The sequence below is a fragment of the Dendropsophus ebraccatus genome, chromosome 13 (genome assembly GCF_027789765.1).
Source record: "Dendropsophus ebraccatus isolate aDenEbr1 chromosome 13, aDenEbr1.pat, whole genome shotgun sequence".
NCBI classification, from domain to species: Eukaryota; Metazoa; Chordata; class Amphibia; order Anura; family Hylidae; genus Dendropsophus; species Dendropsophus ebraccatus.
The window spans coordinates 63,342,298-63,359,308 of NC_091466.1; the positions used below are offsets into that span (position 1 = coordinate 63,342,298).

A 17,011-nucleotide genomic window follows, 5' to 3' on the forward strand; every position below is an offset into this window, starting at 1 on the left:
TTTCATAAGTTATCAGCAAAGAGAGAACCGCTCCAGTCTGGTGAGAACTGAAGGATGGAGACCCCTGACCTAATAACCCCTTCACCCTCCCTGTTGACCTCTCTATAGTTGCACATCAGTCACAGTTTTCAAAGTTTTCCTATTCAAGTGCACTGGTGCAGAACTGTATAGTAGACACTGCAGCTGCTGAAGAACCTCTCTCCTAGAGGGGTATTCCTATTTCCTCATGCATTGCACTAGGTGAAGGAGGGAGGGGGATTCCCAGTGGTTGGACACCCTGCAGCTACACACTATGGATAAGTGATATAAAGTGGAATATCCCTTTAAGAATAGATGGAGCACTCCATGCCAGTCAGACAACTTCCTGCAATACTGATCTATATTATTTACACTAGCCCTTGTAGACACTGGAAGCTGCTGGTGTCTGCTGAGACTTGTAGTTCTGCAGCAGCTAACTAGGTCAGGCAGTAACAGAGGGCACATTGTCCAGCAGCACAGCAGCAATGCCAGCAGGGAAGTCATGCCAGTCTCTGAGGGGTGGCACAGTACACAGCAGTCTGCCCTGCCATTGGTGTGTGAGATTTGCAGCCACAGCCCCATCCCAGCAATCACACTGTGGGTGGAGACATCACAGGGGAAGTTACTGCTCACTAGTTATAAAGTGCAGCCTCCAGCCCTGCACCCAGGTCACCAGTCCCTGCACAGGACAGCAAAGATGGCCAAGCCCCTGACTGACCAGGAGAAGAGGAAGCAGATCAGCATCAGAGGCATTGTAGGGGTGGAGAATGTCTCTGAGCTGAAGAAAGGCTTCAACAGGCACTTACACTTCACCCTGGTCAAAGACAGGAATGTCTCCACCACCAGGGACTACTACTTTGCTCTGGCCCACACTGTCAGGGATCACCTGGTGGGGAGGTGGATCAGAACCCAGCAGTACTACTATGAGAACGACCCTAAGGTACCCCCCCCCCCCTTTATTGCTGCCAGAAATGGTGCAATACTCTGCACCTTGTATAAGAATATATAACTGTAGTAACTGGGAACACTGTAACCATTGCAGCTGAATATATAAGATGTATCCATAGGATGTTATGTGTTTATGGGGTTGTTTTGTGACATTGTAGCAACAATTAATTCTATTGACAATCCCAGGATTCTAAAATTAACCCTTTCCTTCACCCTTTCTTACAGGAAGTAATTTGACTCCATTCTCCTCAATCTGCAAGTCATGTAACCTTCTGTGAACTGCTCCTTTTTATTTGCTTTTAGTGCTTAGCAGAGCTGACTGTGTGTAGATGACTGTGTATATCTGGATAGACTCTGTGCACTAGTTATAAGCATGGACTCTGTGCATGTAGGTATAGCCATAGACATGTAGTTGGCACTAGCCAGATGGTGGTGTTTATAATGCCTGGGGCCAGCATGGTGAAATCTGTGTGTTATTTGGGTGTGGTTGCTGGAACGTGTGTTTATGTTCTGCAGAAAAGATTTTTTTTTTAATCAGGACGTTAGATCGTATGGTTGCATGCTGGGAGTTGTAGTTTTGCGACAGATAAAGAGCCAAAAAAAAAATATAACAGTATTCCTCATTACCTGCTGTTGCAAAGCTACTACTTCTATCATCCAGGGCATGATGGGAATTGTAGTTTTGCAACTGGTAAAGAAGGAAAGTGTAGTTTGCAACCAGGTATGTTGGAAGTATTAGTTTGGCATCAGCCCGAGAGCTCGGTAAGTGTCAGGACATGATGAGAGTTATGGTTTTGCATCTAGGCGTGATAATTGTGTTTTACAATAGCTGTAGTGCATGTTGGGTGTCGGAGCATTGTGAGAGTTGTGGATTGTATCAGATAGTTGATGTCTATGGATGAGGCGTGATTACATGGAATGAGATAGACCTGCATAAGGGAGCACTAAGGGTTTGTGGCATGCTACTATGGACGTGTGTCGGCTGTAATGGAGAGAACTGCTGTCCCCATAAGGCCCGCCACAGAGGTGCAGCCCTCCAGCTGTTGCAGAACCACAATTCCCATCATGCATGGACACCATTTGGGTATGTAGGCATGATGGGAGTTGTAGTTTTGTGCTGCTGGGAGGACTACAGGTTATTAACCCCTGGTCCATAGCCTCCCCCATCTTTCACAGTGAGACTTCCCTAGATGTACCTGTAGATTGCTAAAGTTTTTATTTGCAATGTAGGATGAATCCAAGATTTGTAAGCTGTAGACTAGCTATAGACTAGATAAGATCAGGGATTCAGTAAGTGGGAGGTGTAGTCACCTTATACATGGGGCATATATGAATCTATATTGGGCTAGAGATGCATGGTCACGTGTATCTCCCGACAGCAAATCACATCCAAGTCTTGTAACCAAAATGTGTGGCTAACTGCCTTTATTACCATTGTTACTTGGCACTTGCATTACATACAATGGTGGCAAAGTTGCAGGCCGCTTGCGACTAAGAATCTATCAGACTGGCATTTTACCAGTGTTGCCCTATGTTATATATACACTGCAATTTTCGTGTTGTGTGACCAATGCCCCCATTTCATCCTATAGCCTTAGTCTTGCATGGGCTACCTTGCTGTTGATTAAACTCGGGGTGCACAATGGATTGTTTGGGGCCAGGTGTAGCTAGAATTTGTTTGGCCCCATAACTGGCCATAGGAGGTTTGTATTTAGTGCATAAATCCCTATGGCTAGGGTAGGGATCAGTACTTCTGGTCCCCAGTATATTGGGGGTATGGACAGTTTCTATACCTAAAAAGTAAGCTCTTAGCTCATTCACACAAACATTTATACGTCTATAATACGAGACCCAAGCTCCCTGCTCCATGAAGATCCATAATTTCCATTCGGGTCTCTAGACCTGTGGCCATTATATGGTTGCCCGTATTACACTGGTGACTATTATATGGTGGATCTTTATAGCTGCTATATGCCACCATATAACCGGCTTCATCTTACGCCTCCTTGGTGACACAGCAGGTGGATATTTTGTAATCCCAGCATTGACCTTCACAGGAAAACATTGCTGACTATGCATTTTTGCATTAAACCAGTCAGCGGCCTGCAAGCTGGAAACCTCTGCCGGGAACTGGTTACACCGCTATATGTCTCTATAGACCTGACTGGGGGCTCAGCTGACCGTTATAACTGTGGCCTCAACGGGGCGGCACATCGATATCAGAAAATATAAACCCTTTGCTGATTGTAAGATCTCTGCTTTCTGTCACTCAGTATAAACCTTCTTAATTTATTCCCCTGAACTGGTGATGGGCTCCTTCCAGTCCAGGGATCAGAGCGGTAAACCGCCCTGGGTATCCTCACATTATCAGGAGAGTAAACCGTGACTGACAGCAAGCAGAGCTCTTACAGAATAGTTAGTTTAAGCATATTAGAGTATTTTAAGATTGTTTGTCATTTTACAAACAGCACATTTGTTGGATGAAACCAGAATCTACAACTATGGCCGGGTTAGGTTTGCAAATCCTGGGCCCAACCACAAGTTTAAAAAGCATGTGCAGTAACATTGTAGAACATCTTATCAGGGTGTCTGAAAAGCTGGGTGTCTGAAAAGCTGGGTGACTGTCCCGGGACACATGGTGATGACTCCTGTCCTTGGTTTGGGTGTGGTATTGCAGCAAAGTCTCATAGAAGTGAATGGAGCAGAGTTGTAATACCACTCGCAACAAGGGCGCTGTTTCTTGAAGAAAGCAGAAATGTTTTTCTAGCCCTGGTTAACCCTTTAAGCCCTGATGTCCTTTCTCCAGAAATAATAAATTATAATAAATTATAATACTCCTTCCCTTTCTTGCAGAGGACATACTACCTTTCTCTGGAGTTTTACATGGGTCGAACCCTACAGAACACTATGATAAATCTGGGGCTGCAGAACGCTTGTGATGAGGCCATCTACCAGGTAAGATGCCGATCCTAACGTGGACATGGCCATCTAATATATGTGTATAGAACATCCTGTGACCTCTTCTATACACATAATAACACTGGCTCCGGTGGTAGTCACCTGGGTGGGCAGCTGGAAGGAGTATACAGAGCTACAATCTTTCTGTGTAAATGGACCCTCATCAAACTGGCGCATAGTTGCCAACATTTGGAAAATTCTTTCTTGGGACACTTTAGTGTTAAAAAGGGGTGTGGCTCATTGTTGGTGTGTTCTCGGTGGGGTGTGGGTTCAAAATGTTCCAGTTAGAATTTACAGTCAGAACAACACAAAAGGAGCATTACACATTCCAGTATTAGGTCCCTACTATATTACACACCCCAGTTTCAGGTTCCCAGTATATTACACACCCCACTCAGAGCAGGCTGAGACTCAGAGAAAGCACTCTACTGACATTCTACTGTACATACTGGTAGTTGTATGATGCAGCTGCACCCCATATCATCATACTACTACCCCCTTCATCCTCCTGCCCTTCCATCATCATAGTACTACCCCTCTAATCCTCCTTCCCCCTCATCATACTATTACCCCCTTCATCCTCCTCCTGTCCCTTCATCATCATACCAGTACTCTCTTCAGCATCCTCTTGTCCCTTCATCTGTATTTAAAATAACAAAAAGCTATACTTACCTCACCAGTATGGTTCCTCTAGTCCCCCAGGGACTCCTCTCCCTGCTCTGCATGGGCGGGGCTTCAGTGATGGGTGTGGAGCTACCTGGGACATGTGTTTTGCCAGCGCTGTCTCCTCAGAATCGGGACAGTCCCGGCAAAACTGGGACTGTTGGCAACTATGCTGGTGTATAGTAGAATTGTCATAGTTGCTCCTAGCAACCAATCAGATTCCACTTTTCTTTCCTCCGATTCTTTGGAAAATAAAAGGTGGAATCTGGTTGGTTGCGTTCTCCATTGTATGTAGTATCCAGGTACATTACTGAGGTCCGGAGTTCCCATATCGGAGGTTAGGCCTGTGCCCCAGTCCGGGCCTTGTGTAACTTGGCATCACCAGCTATTGTTACTCCATAGCAGTAGGCCTACTGAGCCACCATAGGCAGTGGTTCTATAGATCATAAAATAGAGCTCACCGGTCAGGACTTGTTGGATGACTGTAAATAACGTTCCTTAGTTCTCTTGGTTCTCTGATCTGTCATATGCCATAATGTAATAGGTTAAGGGGGCTTCTCCGTTTATCTCACCAGTTTAGATGACCCCCTATCCAGGTGGACATAGCATTCAACCCTATGGGAATGCAATGAATTTGATGATAGGAGTTGTGGAGGAGGAGGTGGGAGATGCAGCTTCAGGCTCTGGACTTGTTCTGGGAATAAGAATTTTGGTTTCTTGGCAGGAATCTTTGTAGACAAAGTATCAGCCCATATCTAGAGACCCCCTGCTATTTTTCCTTCCCCATAGGCCTCCATGGAAACCAACTACCTTCATTAGAATGGGATTATAAAGGTCATAAGGGGAGCTGAGTAGATTAAGGCTTATGTTTGGCATCTCCCTCCACTACCATCCCCATCATTTCCAGACCAGGGCTACACAGATTACAGGAGCAAAGTGACTATTGACCTAAAAGTTGCTAAAACGCCCAACTACTCGTCTTAGTCTATAGCCTTGTCCATCCCTGTGCTCTTACGTGCAGTGATCTCCCATTATTAATGCAATGGTTGCACCATCCAGAGCTGACCTGTCACCAGTTCCATAGACTTCTATAAAAGAATGTACGGTCCTAGTGTGTTGTACATGTGTAAACTTCTGATGACTTCCGTTCTGGTGCTGCGGCTGGTCGCTTCTGCCGGTTGCTCAGTCTTCATATAATGCAACTCTTATTGATTTCTATCTAGGAACTGTATTGAGGCGGAGCGTCTCTTAATCTATAGTTTCCATTAGGTGCATTATTCTTGGAACATCTCCCAGCAATGTTACAGTCCCTTTGGATACACAAGTATAGGAAAAAAATGGTTGATATCCTGTTTGTGTGAATGCATCTAAAATCTAAGTAGTTTTACCCCTGCAATAAGAGTTCAGTATACCTGTAGTGCCCCCCCCCCCCATTGGCTTGTCTAGTCCATGTCTATGCATTAGGTGTTAAATCTTAAGAACCCTAGAGCTATTGCCAAACTACATTTGTAGTTTGGTGGCAGTGGATAGACATGTCTGGACCTCTAGAGGTGGTGTCTATTGCAGTGTTAGTAGGTGAAGGCCATTTTGGTTGTGGTAACACCTCCCCACTCTGCCGTGTCTGCCATCAATGACCATCTTTTGTCTTGTTCTGTAGCTCGGCCTGGACATTGAGGAACTGGAAGAGATGGAGGAGGACGCTGGGCTCGGTAATGGCGGTCTGGGACGTCTTGCAGGTCAGTAACTCCGAGCCATGGTGAGGTGAGGACTCTGTACTGTCACATGGAGTCAGCGAGTTATTAATCTCCTGTTGTCCAAATATTTAAAGTGGGAGTAACAAAGTCTCCAGGATCCAGTGAGTTCCGACCTCGGGGCATTGACATTAGGACCAAGTGGAGGAAACCAGGAAATACGTTCTGCTCATGTTCTAGCCAGTTATACATTCACCAGCCAGTTTGATCAATGGTTGTAGTAGGGATGGCATCTCCTCATCTTAGTATCAATGCTCCATATAGCCGGATCTTCACTATGGGCCCTTATTAAAGACCCCTCATACCGCTTCATCCTTTATCTTACATTGACCTGCACCCGGATCCCATCTGCGCTCCCTACTGCTGGGCCCGGGCCCCCATCCCCATTACTCCCCCATCGCCCTATGGTTTCTACATTGTCTTGTCTGTTTCTTCAGCCTGCTTCCTGGACTCTATGGCTACCCTGGGACTCGCTGCGTATGGATACGGCATCCGCTATGAGTATGGTATCTTCAACCAGAAGATCAAAGATGGCTGGCAGGTGCAGTACTTCACCCATTACTATGTATCTAGAGTCTGGTTCCTATGAGTGGCACCATGGAACCCAAGGCCATGGAGGCGCCAACAAGCTGGTCCGGCCCTTACCGGGGTTTTTAGATACATATCTAGGGCAACACATCTTCCTGTTGTCACATCAGGATCCTGGGGTTGAATCTTTCCGGGCAGTAGACCACCTATAGGGACACTAGGGCAGTGGGGTATTACCAGTGGGGTATTACCAGGGGGCTCTGAGTCGGGGGGCATTAGTGCAGGTTCAAGGTAAATTGTCTTATTCCGGGCCCCTAACCAGCCCCCATAATTCTATTAATGTGCACACTGTTATACATCCATCTCATTATATATTATATCATCCAGACCCATCACTATTGACCCATCTCCCTCCATTGTGGTTTGTTGGTCGTTCTTACACTTCAGGAAACACTTTGTAAATCATCATTGAGACACTTCACATCTGTTAGCCAAGGCTGCAGCTTCCTTCTAGCTTTCCCCATGTTTCCTGTGTAATGTTCTTATCATGGCGGCCCGGACGGGACGTAGATGGTGGGGAGGGCGCTGACTGATCACTTTAATCCTTAAGGTCATGGATGGGAAATCATCGGCCCTCCAGCTGCGGCAAAACTACAATTCCCATCATGCCTGGACAGCCCAAAGTAGTCCATACTGCTTTCTCTGCTCACACATAACTTGTCTTTGCAGGTTGAGGAAGCTGATGACTGGCTGAGACATGGAAACCCCTGGGAGAAGGCCCGGCCTGAATACATGCTTCCTGTTCACTTCTATGGGCGAGTGGAGAACACCAAAACCGGCGTCCGGTGGGTGGACACCCAGGTGAGAACACGATAAAGTCTTATAATTCACTTTGAACTGCTTCAGGTCCCTCTTCTGGTCCGATCTTTACTGTCTGTCTCTTAGGTGGTTCTGGCAATGCCATACGACACTCCAGTCCCTGGATACATGAACAACACTGTCAATACTATGAGGCTGTGGTCTGCGAGAGCCCCCAATGACTTCAACCTCAGAGACTGTGAGTATACGTGGTGCGCTTCTCCAGCAGTCATAGAGGCCTTACCTGTGGATTAGCAATTTCTATTATGTGTCTGTAACGTTCAATGCTAAATCCCTATTAAAATATATGCGTGCTCAAATGAGCCGAGTGTAAGTGTGCACAGGTGAAATAAGCTGGGTATATACACCTCTGTGTGGGTATAGTAGCTGGATATAGGAGTGCTGAGCGCTGCCGCTTCCTCTGTGGGTGACATAAGTCACTGGTCAGGAAGTGGTTTATTACAAATGCTCGGTCATGGCCGATCCCTTGCTCCAGCATTGCTGTAACGCCTTGTATTGATAAATCTGTATTTCCCCACAGTTAATGTTGGTGACTACATCCAGGCCGTGCTGGACCGAAACCTGGCGGAGAACATCTCCCGTGTCCTCTATCCAAATGATAATGTGAGTCCTGACTCCTTCACCTACCTCAATCTCATGATCAGAATCCTGGTGTACAGACCCCCAACTGTGGCTCCTCATTGCCTTTGGCTGGGAGTTGTAGTTCTGCAACAACTGGGAAATCCTCCTCTATTAAGACATATTGACCTTTGTAGTTTTGTAGCAGCTGGAAAGCATGATAAGAATTGTAGACTGCAATTGCTGGGCAGCTCTCAGCTGTCAGGCTGATGGGCATTGTAGTTCTTCAGTACTTGAGAAGTAATCAGGCATGATAAGTTAGTTTTGCCACAGGTTAGGGAACATTGATCTATAATTTATCACGGTTATGATTATCCAGCCTGCTTGTAGTTTACATAGGGCAATTTCCAGCTCTGTTAGGAGCCATAGACATCAAGTCAGAAACAGCACCACCCCTGTCCATAGGTGGTGGTGGGTGGAGGTCAAGAATTGCAGATTGTTCCCTTTTAAAACTCTGCATTACTAGACTTGGCATTAATAAAGTCTGGGCCGAAGCTGATTAAGACTTCAGTGAAATTGCCTGAAACTTAAATAAGATGTAAACATAAGTTTACATCTAATGTAGTAATCTGAAATCTCCAGCAGAGGGCAGCATTGCTTCTTGTTAATATTCTGTGTTTTGCGCTCTGGCTGAACAGATGGAATATTCTCATATTGTGTCTTCTGATCTGTCCTCCAGTTCTTTGAGGGGAAGGAGCTGCGCCTCAAGCAGGAATACTTTGTGGTGGCCGCTTCTCTCCAGGACATCATTCGCCGTTTTAAGGCGTCTAAGTTTGGCTGCAGGGAGTCTGTGCGGACCGGCTTTGACTCTTTTCCAGAGAAGGCGAGTTTTACGTTTTTTTTTCACAACTTAATTTTATTTATTTATTTTTTTTATGTCAATTGTGGACGTTACTTACAGGGGGACGGAAGTGAATAAAATGTGATGTTTCTTTCTTGTTCAGGTGGCCATCCAGCTGAACGACACGCACCCTGCGTTGGGGATCCCTGAACTGATGAGGATATTCCTAGATATAGAGAAGCTTCCCTGGGAGAAGGTCAGTGGTGGGGGATGGATTGTAAGCTCTTGTGTCAAGGTCTCTTGGTTTCTGCTACCGGGATAGACCAGCATGTAGGGGTCCGACCCCTGGAACCTGTGGATAGTGTGCTGATCAGTGAGGTTTAACCTGTGGATTGGGAATAACCTAGTGATAAGTGGAGGTCTGACCTCTTGGTCCTTTGGATAACCTGCTGATCCTAGGGGTCTGACTCCCTATGTCCTGTGGGTTGGGAATAACATGCTGATCGTTTGGGGTCTGACCTATGGAAGAACTACTTGAGATGTCAATATCCCTTTAATCCTATTGGCTTCTGATAACCACTCCCCCTATGGTTGTCACAGCTCCGCCCCTATTATGATACTTGTCCTGTTCTTGTATACCATCCAATACATGGTTCATGTGTTTTTTTTTTTTTTTTTTTCAGGCTTGGGAGATCACCAAGAGAACATTTGCCTACACAAACCACACGGTGCTGCCCGAGGCTCTGGAGCGCTGGCCGGTGGACCTCGTGGAGAAGCTGCTGCCGCGACATCTACAGATCATCTACGAGATAAACCAGAGGCATCTAGATGTGAGTCAGCAGAACGTCTCCATTCCGCTGTATAGGGTATCATTGGGTAATCTGGCATCCCACAATCCGGCATCCGGAGTAGAAGACTGAACACATACCTATCTAGTCACATATAGTAGTTGCTTATAATCCGACTACCGCAGACTACTGTTATCCTATTCTCCAAATGTATGATTGTTTTATTTTTATATTTTTTTTGTCCAATATAACTTGCTCCTTGCAGAGGATTGCGTCCCTTTTCCCAGGAGACATGGATCGGCTGAGGAGAATGTCTCTGATAGAAGAAGATGGAGGCAAGAGGATTAACATGGCTCACTTGTGTATTGTCGGATCACATGCAGTGAATGGGGTGGCCAGAATCCACTCTGAGATTGTGAAAAACCAAGTGTGAGTTCCCCATCCTAAACTGACATGTCTGATGCCAAACCTGTGCCAGGCCTTGGTACTAGTTGTTCCTTGTCCAACCCTCACTGCCCATTAATCGGGCGCTGGAGGACTCAATGCTGTAACAATAAGCTGATGTCTGGGTGTCCTGTGGTGATCACTTGTGACTGGGTTTTCCTACAGATTACAAATGCTCTGCGCTGCCCCCACATGATAAATGAAGCATTGCACGAATCCCATTAAAATGAATGGGCTGGCTGTGTAACACATGGATGTGCAGAGTCCCTCAATCTGATAATTTGAGGCTTCTAAACTGGGGGCCCTTAAAGGACTGGCTGTATGAGACCTTACCAAGGGTATGACAGGGATGGTGGGAGGTGTAGTCATTTGCCTTTTGTGTTGAATGACTATGTACACTTCATTTATTCTTTTCTAGATTTAAAGACTTCAGTGACATTGAACCCGAAAAGTTCCAGAACAAAACTAATGGTATCACTCCCCGACGCTGGCTCCTCTTGTGTAATCCAGGGCTTGCGGAACTCATAGCAGAGGTGAATAGTAGATCTGAAGTCCAATGGGGGGCTCCCAAAGGGGTCCTGGGGCCCCCACCTGCCATGTATCCTTTGTGGCTGGGGAACTTGAGTCTCCTCTGGTTTTGAGATTGGCAGAGCCGCACAGTTGCGTAATACTAGGGGTGCAGCCTCCCCTGATGTCTATGTATTACACTGGGGAAAGCTGTCTGTTGTCTCTAGTGCAGCACCCTCACCTGGTAGCTATATATTAAATGTTACCATAAGAATAGACATTACACTTGGAGATGTCTGTTACTAGTGCTGCATCATGCCCTGATGTTTATTCTAATGGTAACATGTATTGTATAGACCTCAGGGGAGGCCTCAACACCAGTGACAAACAGCCCCCCCCCCCAGTGTAATGTCTATGCTAATGGTAACATGTATAGTGTAGACATTACACTGGGGGAAGCTATCTGGGTCCCTATTGCTGCATCCTCCCCTAATGTCTCTACATTACATGTTACCATTAGAATAGACAGTACACTGGGGGAAGCTGTCTGTCACTAGTGCTTCCTGCCACAGCCCAGTCTAACAGAGCGTGTCGTGATTGATTGTTATCCCTGCTCTCCCTACTACACCCCTTACTGCTGTCATTCAATGTAAAAAAAAAAAGTTTCCTTTTAGTTGTATTAAGTTTTATAAGTTTGTGGAAAGTGAAAACAAAATGTAATGCTCCTTTTTAAGGAATAAAGAAGTTGGGTTAACTTTTATATTCCAGAAAATAGGAGAAGACTATGTAAAGGATCTGAGCCAGCTAACCAAGCTGAATAAGCTTGTGGATGACAACATCTTCATCAGGGATGTCTCCAAGGTGAAGGAGGTGAGTGTAACTCCATACCAGACCCTTACAGGGAATTGTCACCCTTGAGAGTGGTTTTGCTTCTTTTTCTCATAACTCTACAATTCTGTGCGCAATAAAGTATCTTAATAGCAGTTGAGGCTCAGTTCTTATACACTGCACCAAGTCCCTCTGCATAGACCAAATTCATGCTCATTGCAGCCACCACTAGGGGGAGCTTAATGCATACAGGTATGCACTCCATGAAAAATTGCATGCAGTAAGCTCCCCCTAGTGGCAGCTGCCTGAACAATATCTATCTCTTCAGGGCATTTGGCGCTATGTATTTGGCGCTATGTATAAGAAAAACGTAAGGCCCACCTCTTTTTAAATATATACTAATTTTTTTATTTTTTTTTGTGTGTGTTTGTGTGTTTTTGTTTTCCTGTAGGAGAACAAGATAAAGTTTATCCAATATCTGGAGAAGGAATACAAGATGAAGCTCAACCCATCCTCCATGTTTGATGTTCAAGTGAAGAGAATTCATGAGTATAAGAGACAATTGCTCAACTGCCTCCATATTGTCACCATGTACAACCGTAAGTGATACCACCACCATCTCCTCTCTGGAGAGGGCTGCACAGACATGGTTCATATAGATCAATGTTCCCCAATCTCTGGCTCCCCAGCTATTGAAAAACTACAAAGCCCAGCATTCCCTGACAACCTCCAGAGCAGGGTGGTAGGATACTGTGTTCATCTTATTGTGGGGGGACCATTTTAACATTCCACATTGCCTTCTCTGTTACATTGCAGGCATTGCCCCCAGATCCCGTCGCCTTCCTCTGTAGTGAGGGGTAATAAATAATACAGAGCTACCGTATATTTTATCATGGCACACAGCCGGGGGGATTTCAGGTGTAGACAAGTGAACATCTGTTTGCCAGGTTGGCGCCATTGGGGCAGTGTTGTGTCTCGTGGCCCCGGTGCGGGGAAGGCTCATTAGGTGTGTGATTATCCCGATCCGTGTGACAATGCAATAAGATTCATAGGAGGGGTTGGGGGGGAGATGAGCTATGAGGTGCGGGCCGTGCCGACAGCAGCATTCATCATGTGCGAGTATAATTGCTGGGATCTATCTCCAGGATGGTGAAGCTGTATCATCTGCATCAATTATCCCCCTCCGCACCTGAAAAATGGCAATTTTAAGCAAAACTTTAAACTGATTCTGGTCATTTCTTGTAAGATCATGATGGTCCATATTGTTTCAGGCATAAAGGCGAATCCCACCAAGGACTTTGTTCCGAGGACTGTGATCATTGGAGGAAAGGTACAGTCCTCTGCTTTTATTAATATATTAAAGGAGAAGTCTGGGCAAATAAAAAAAAAAAAAAAAAAAAATATTCAGAACGAGCAGGGGATTCATAGTGGAGAACCTATACTTACTGGTCCAGTGCCTTTGCAGCGCTGTGTCCTGCTCCTTAACCCCCGCCAGGATTCTCCAGCTCTCCCCCCTGCTACGTCATGACTCTGGCCCCGCTCAGCCGTCGGCCCGCTGGGTCGGCGTCCCACCCCAGTCACTATCTCACACACTTACCTGCCAGGTCGTGACATACAAAGTAGAGAGTTGACATCCGGTGGCGTCCAGGAGCCCCGTGATACATGGCTGCGAGGGCACCGGGACCAGTAAGTATAGGCTATGTCCCACCCCCTGCCTGCAGTGTAATTATCAATTCAGCCAGACTTCACCTTTTAATTTTGTCTAGTCGCTGTGTATAGATGTTCACAGAAATAATAGGACCTTATAGCAGAACCCTGCATGCCATTCATACTGAGGGCTCAGCCAGACCTATACAGCTTTATTAAAGGGGTACTCTGATGGGGGGGGGAAATCTTTCAGAAAGTTATACAAATTTGTCATTTACTTCTATCGTAAGTCTTCCAGTACTTATCAGTGTCTGTATGTCCTGCAGGAAGTGGTTTCTTCTCTCCAGTCAGACACAGGGCTCTCTGCTGCCAAATCTGTCCATGTCAGGAACTGCCCAGAGCAGAAGACAGTTTTCTATGGGGATTTGCTACTTCTCTGGACAGTTCCTGACATGGACAGAGGTGGCAGCAGAGAGCACGGTGTCAGACTGGAGAGAAGACACCACTTCCTGCAGGACATACAGCAGCTAAGTACTGGAAAACTGGAGCTTTTTACATAGAAGTAAATTACAAATCTATATAACTTTCTGACACCAGTTGATTTGACAGATCTTTTTTGCTGAAATACTCCTTTAGGGTTCGTTCACACTTACCGGATCCGCAGCGGATTTCATTTAAATAACTGAACACAGCATCAAATCTGATTATCAAATCTGCTGCGGATCCTGTAGGTGTGAACGCACCCTCAATGTTACGCTAGTGCTACATGGCAGCTTATTGCGATATCTGTCTTGCAGCCACAGGCTACCGTGTTGCATCCAGAAATCCATCCCCAATATATTCCTGGCAACTTTCATGGCCAAGGTTACCACGTAGCCCTAGCCTCTGTCCATCTCTAGGTTTTTCCAGACTTTGCAGGATCTAGTAGATTCTTTTGGACCTTGCAGAAACTACTATTGGAGAGGTAAGCACCGTATAGCACAACCTTATTTTCCTGTATCTTTTCTAGGCAGCTCCGGGATACCACATGGCAAAGCTGATCATAAAACTGATCACTTCTGTAGGGGAGATTGTGAACAATGACCCTGTGATAGGAAACAAGCTGAAGGTTATCTACTTGGAGAACTACCGAGTGTCCCTTGCAGAGAAAGGTCTGTCTACCATTGTATGGTGCCATGGAAAGTTCCTGGTACATTACTTCATATCTAGGATTTTAAAAAGAATGGTCGCTTTAGTGCCACACTTGTCCACTGGTGGTATTGCATCTTGTCGTCTTTCACTTTAACGAATCAGTGCTGTAATACCAAGTGTGGCGATATAACTGGAGGAAATCTTAACTTTACTTGTAGTGTGTTTAGTATTTGACCAGTATGTGTACAGCCAGTACTGGGCACCAGTTATTGAATAGGATGTTTTTTTCTTCTGGCAGTCATCCCAGCAACAGACTTGTCAGAACAGATCTCCACAGCAGGCACCGAAGCTTCTGGCACAGGTAACATGAAGTTTATGCTGAATGGTGCACTGACCATTGGGACCATGGATGGGGCAAACGTAGAGATGGCAGAGGAGGCTGGAGAGGAAAACCTGTTTATATTTGGCATGAGGGTGGAAGAAGTGGCTGAAATGGACAAGAAGGGGTAAGATCTGTGTGGTCCTGTTCAGTGTCTCCTGGAAGGGCTGAAGCCTCAACCTCTTATCATTTGCTGGTCAATATGTTCACAGGTACAACGCCCAGGAATATTACCATAGATTACCGGAACTGAAGCAAGTCATCGACCAGATCCAAAGTGGCTTCTTCTCTCCACCAAAGCCTGATCAATTCAAAGATCTGGTGGATATGCTCTTCTACCATGACAGGTCGGTAAAGCTGGAGGGATGAGGACCTCCCTACATAACTGGTGACCACCAGTGAGCTAGTCTATTGGTTTACAACTTTGGTTGTGCTTCTGAAATTTTCTTATTTTCCATCTTTGTAACTCCAGGTTTAAAGTGTTTGCAGACTATGAAGCCTATGTCAAGTGCCAGGAGAGAGTTAGCGCTCTTTACAAGGTAGGTGGCACAAGAAGGTTTAGTCTTGCCGGTGTTCATCAACTTATGGCTCTCCATATCTTGCACAACTACAGGCCACTGTAATCTCACAAAATTCTGTGCTTTTCTAACACTATGGAACACTATAGTTGTGTAAAGTAAGCTCTGACCTTTTTATAAAGGCAATCAGTATATACCAAAACTAAAGGGATCCCTAATAAACTTCTATCCTTGCCTTGCGTAGAATCCCAAAGAATGGACAAAAGTAGTGATCAAGAACATAGCGGCATCCGGCAAATTCTCCAGCGACCGCACCATCAAAGAATATGCCAAGGATATTTGGGGTGTAGAACCATCAGACCTGAAGATTCCTCCACCCAATGAACCAAGGGATGTGGTGGAGGAAACCAAGACGGCCAATGCTAAAGCCTAACCGAGAACTGAAGCTTGTGCTTATCTCCAGATAACTATAGTCCTCCATCAATAGTCAACTATATCCAGTATCATGAGACCACGGACCTGACACAATGAGGCGGAACAAGGACTTTCCTTTGTGCTTTGTGCGCTCGCTTTGCTGCAGGGTTTTGTCATTGTTGCACTTTATATGGGCCAGTGCAGAGTAAGAGTCTGTTTTATACAAAGGGTTGGTCCTGGGATCCTCTGGAACCAGTCCTGCTTGTAATTTTTTCTAGATGCCTTCCTGACCAAACAAACTGTTATGTCTCTCGCACAATAATAAATGAATTTATACAGACTATGTTTTTTTTTTTTTTTTTTTTTTTTTTTTTGGAGATTGGGAGATTAGTCAGACAGGCCAGTTTACAAGGAATTAAAGGAAAACTAAATTTTGGTTAATCCATGTATCATATGTCTAATATAATAGTGCCCCCTAGTGATAGAAAGAAGCCTATGCCTATTATCATCTGCACCCAATACTTACACCCTTATTTTTTGGGAGCAGAGAGGCAGCTTCCAACAGTTAAAGGGGTATTCCAGGAGAAGTGAACGAACATAAAAAATACAGTTGAATTGGTGTAGTATTAAAAAGAAAAACCTGGGGAACCGCAATGGGGGCATACATGGCTCCTGCTTTAGCAAAAATTTTTATGGCTGCATTTGAAGAATCTTATGGTGATAATCCTTGGGATTTTTAATGTGCTGATGTATACATGAAGGGATAACTAGTATAAGAGTCTATAAACTACAGGAACTCTGTTTTTAGTGATGAGGCTGTAGGGCTCCTGAATATCATTTTACATGATGGTCTATGTCAGTTTATACCCGCTATTTATTTTAAACACATCTGTGCAATGTTGGCCATTAAGAGGTGACTTGCCTATATTCACTATACCAGACCTTCCATCTGTGAGTGGGACCTTCTGCAGAAGCTGATCCACATACAGTACGGCCGACACTGAGGAGCAATATCTGAAATGTGTTTCTGTGCTTACAATAAAAAAGGGTACAAATACGACCTTCACAATTACCCTTAGCTTCTGCTCCAGCATTCTGGTTTTTCTTTTCCCACCTGAGATTCAGGAGGTGAATTTCTGGCTGATTCTTACCTCCGTCCACCTGGGTGCAGCTGTGGGCTAAAGCCCATGTATTACTTTGGAAGGACTTTC

General features: G+C 45.3%; 1 protein-coding gene across 1 annotated transcript; it reads left to right on the top strand.

The window, feature by feature from the left end:
- Positions 1-654: 654 nt before the first annotated feature.
- On the top strand, positions 655-16,141 carry PYGL (glycogen phosphorylase L). The gene is made up of 20 exons (XM_069951096.1): positions 655-958; positions 3,820-3,921; positions 6,245-6,323; positions 6,776-6,879; positions 7,596-7,727; positions 7,812-7,923; positions 8,266-8,348; positions 9,043-9,186; positions 9,308-9,400; positions 9,828-9,974; positions 10,198-10,361; positions 10,795-10,909; positions 11,652-11,753; positions 12,163-12,310; positions 12,983-13,041; positions 14,368-14,509; positions 14,788-14,995; positions 15,081-15,215; positions 15,341-15,407; positions 15,631-16,141. The coding sequence occupies exons 1-20, from the start codon at positions 716-718 to the stop codon at positions 15,817-15,819; spliced, it is 2,568 nt and encodes an 855-aa protein (XP_069807197.1). The 5' UTR covers positions 655-715; the 3' UTR covers positions 15,820-16,141.
- The last annotated feature ends 870 nt before the right edge of the window (positions 16,142-17,011 follow it).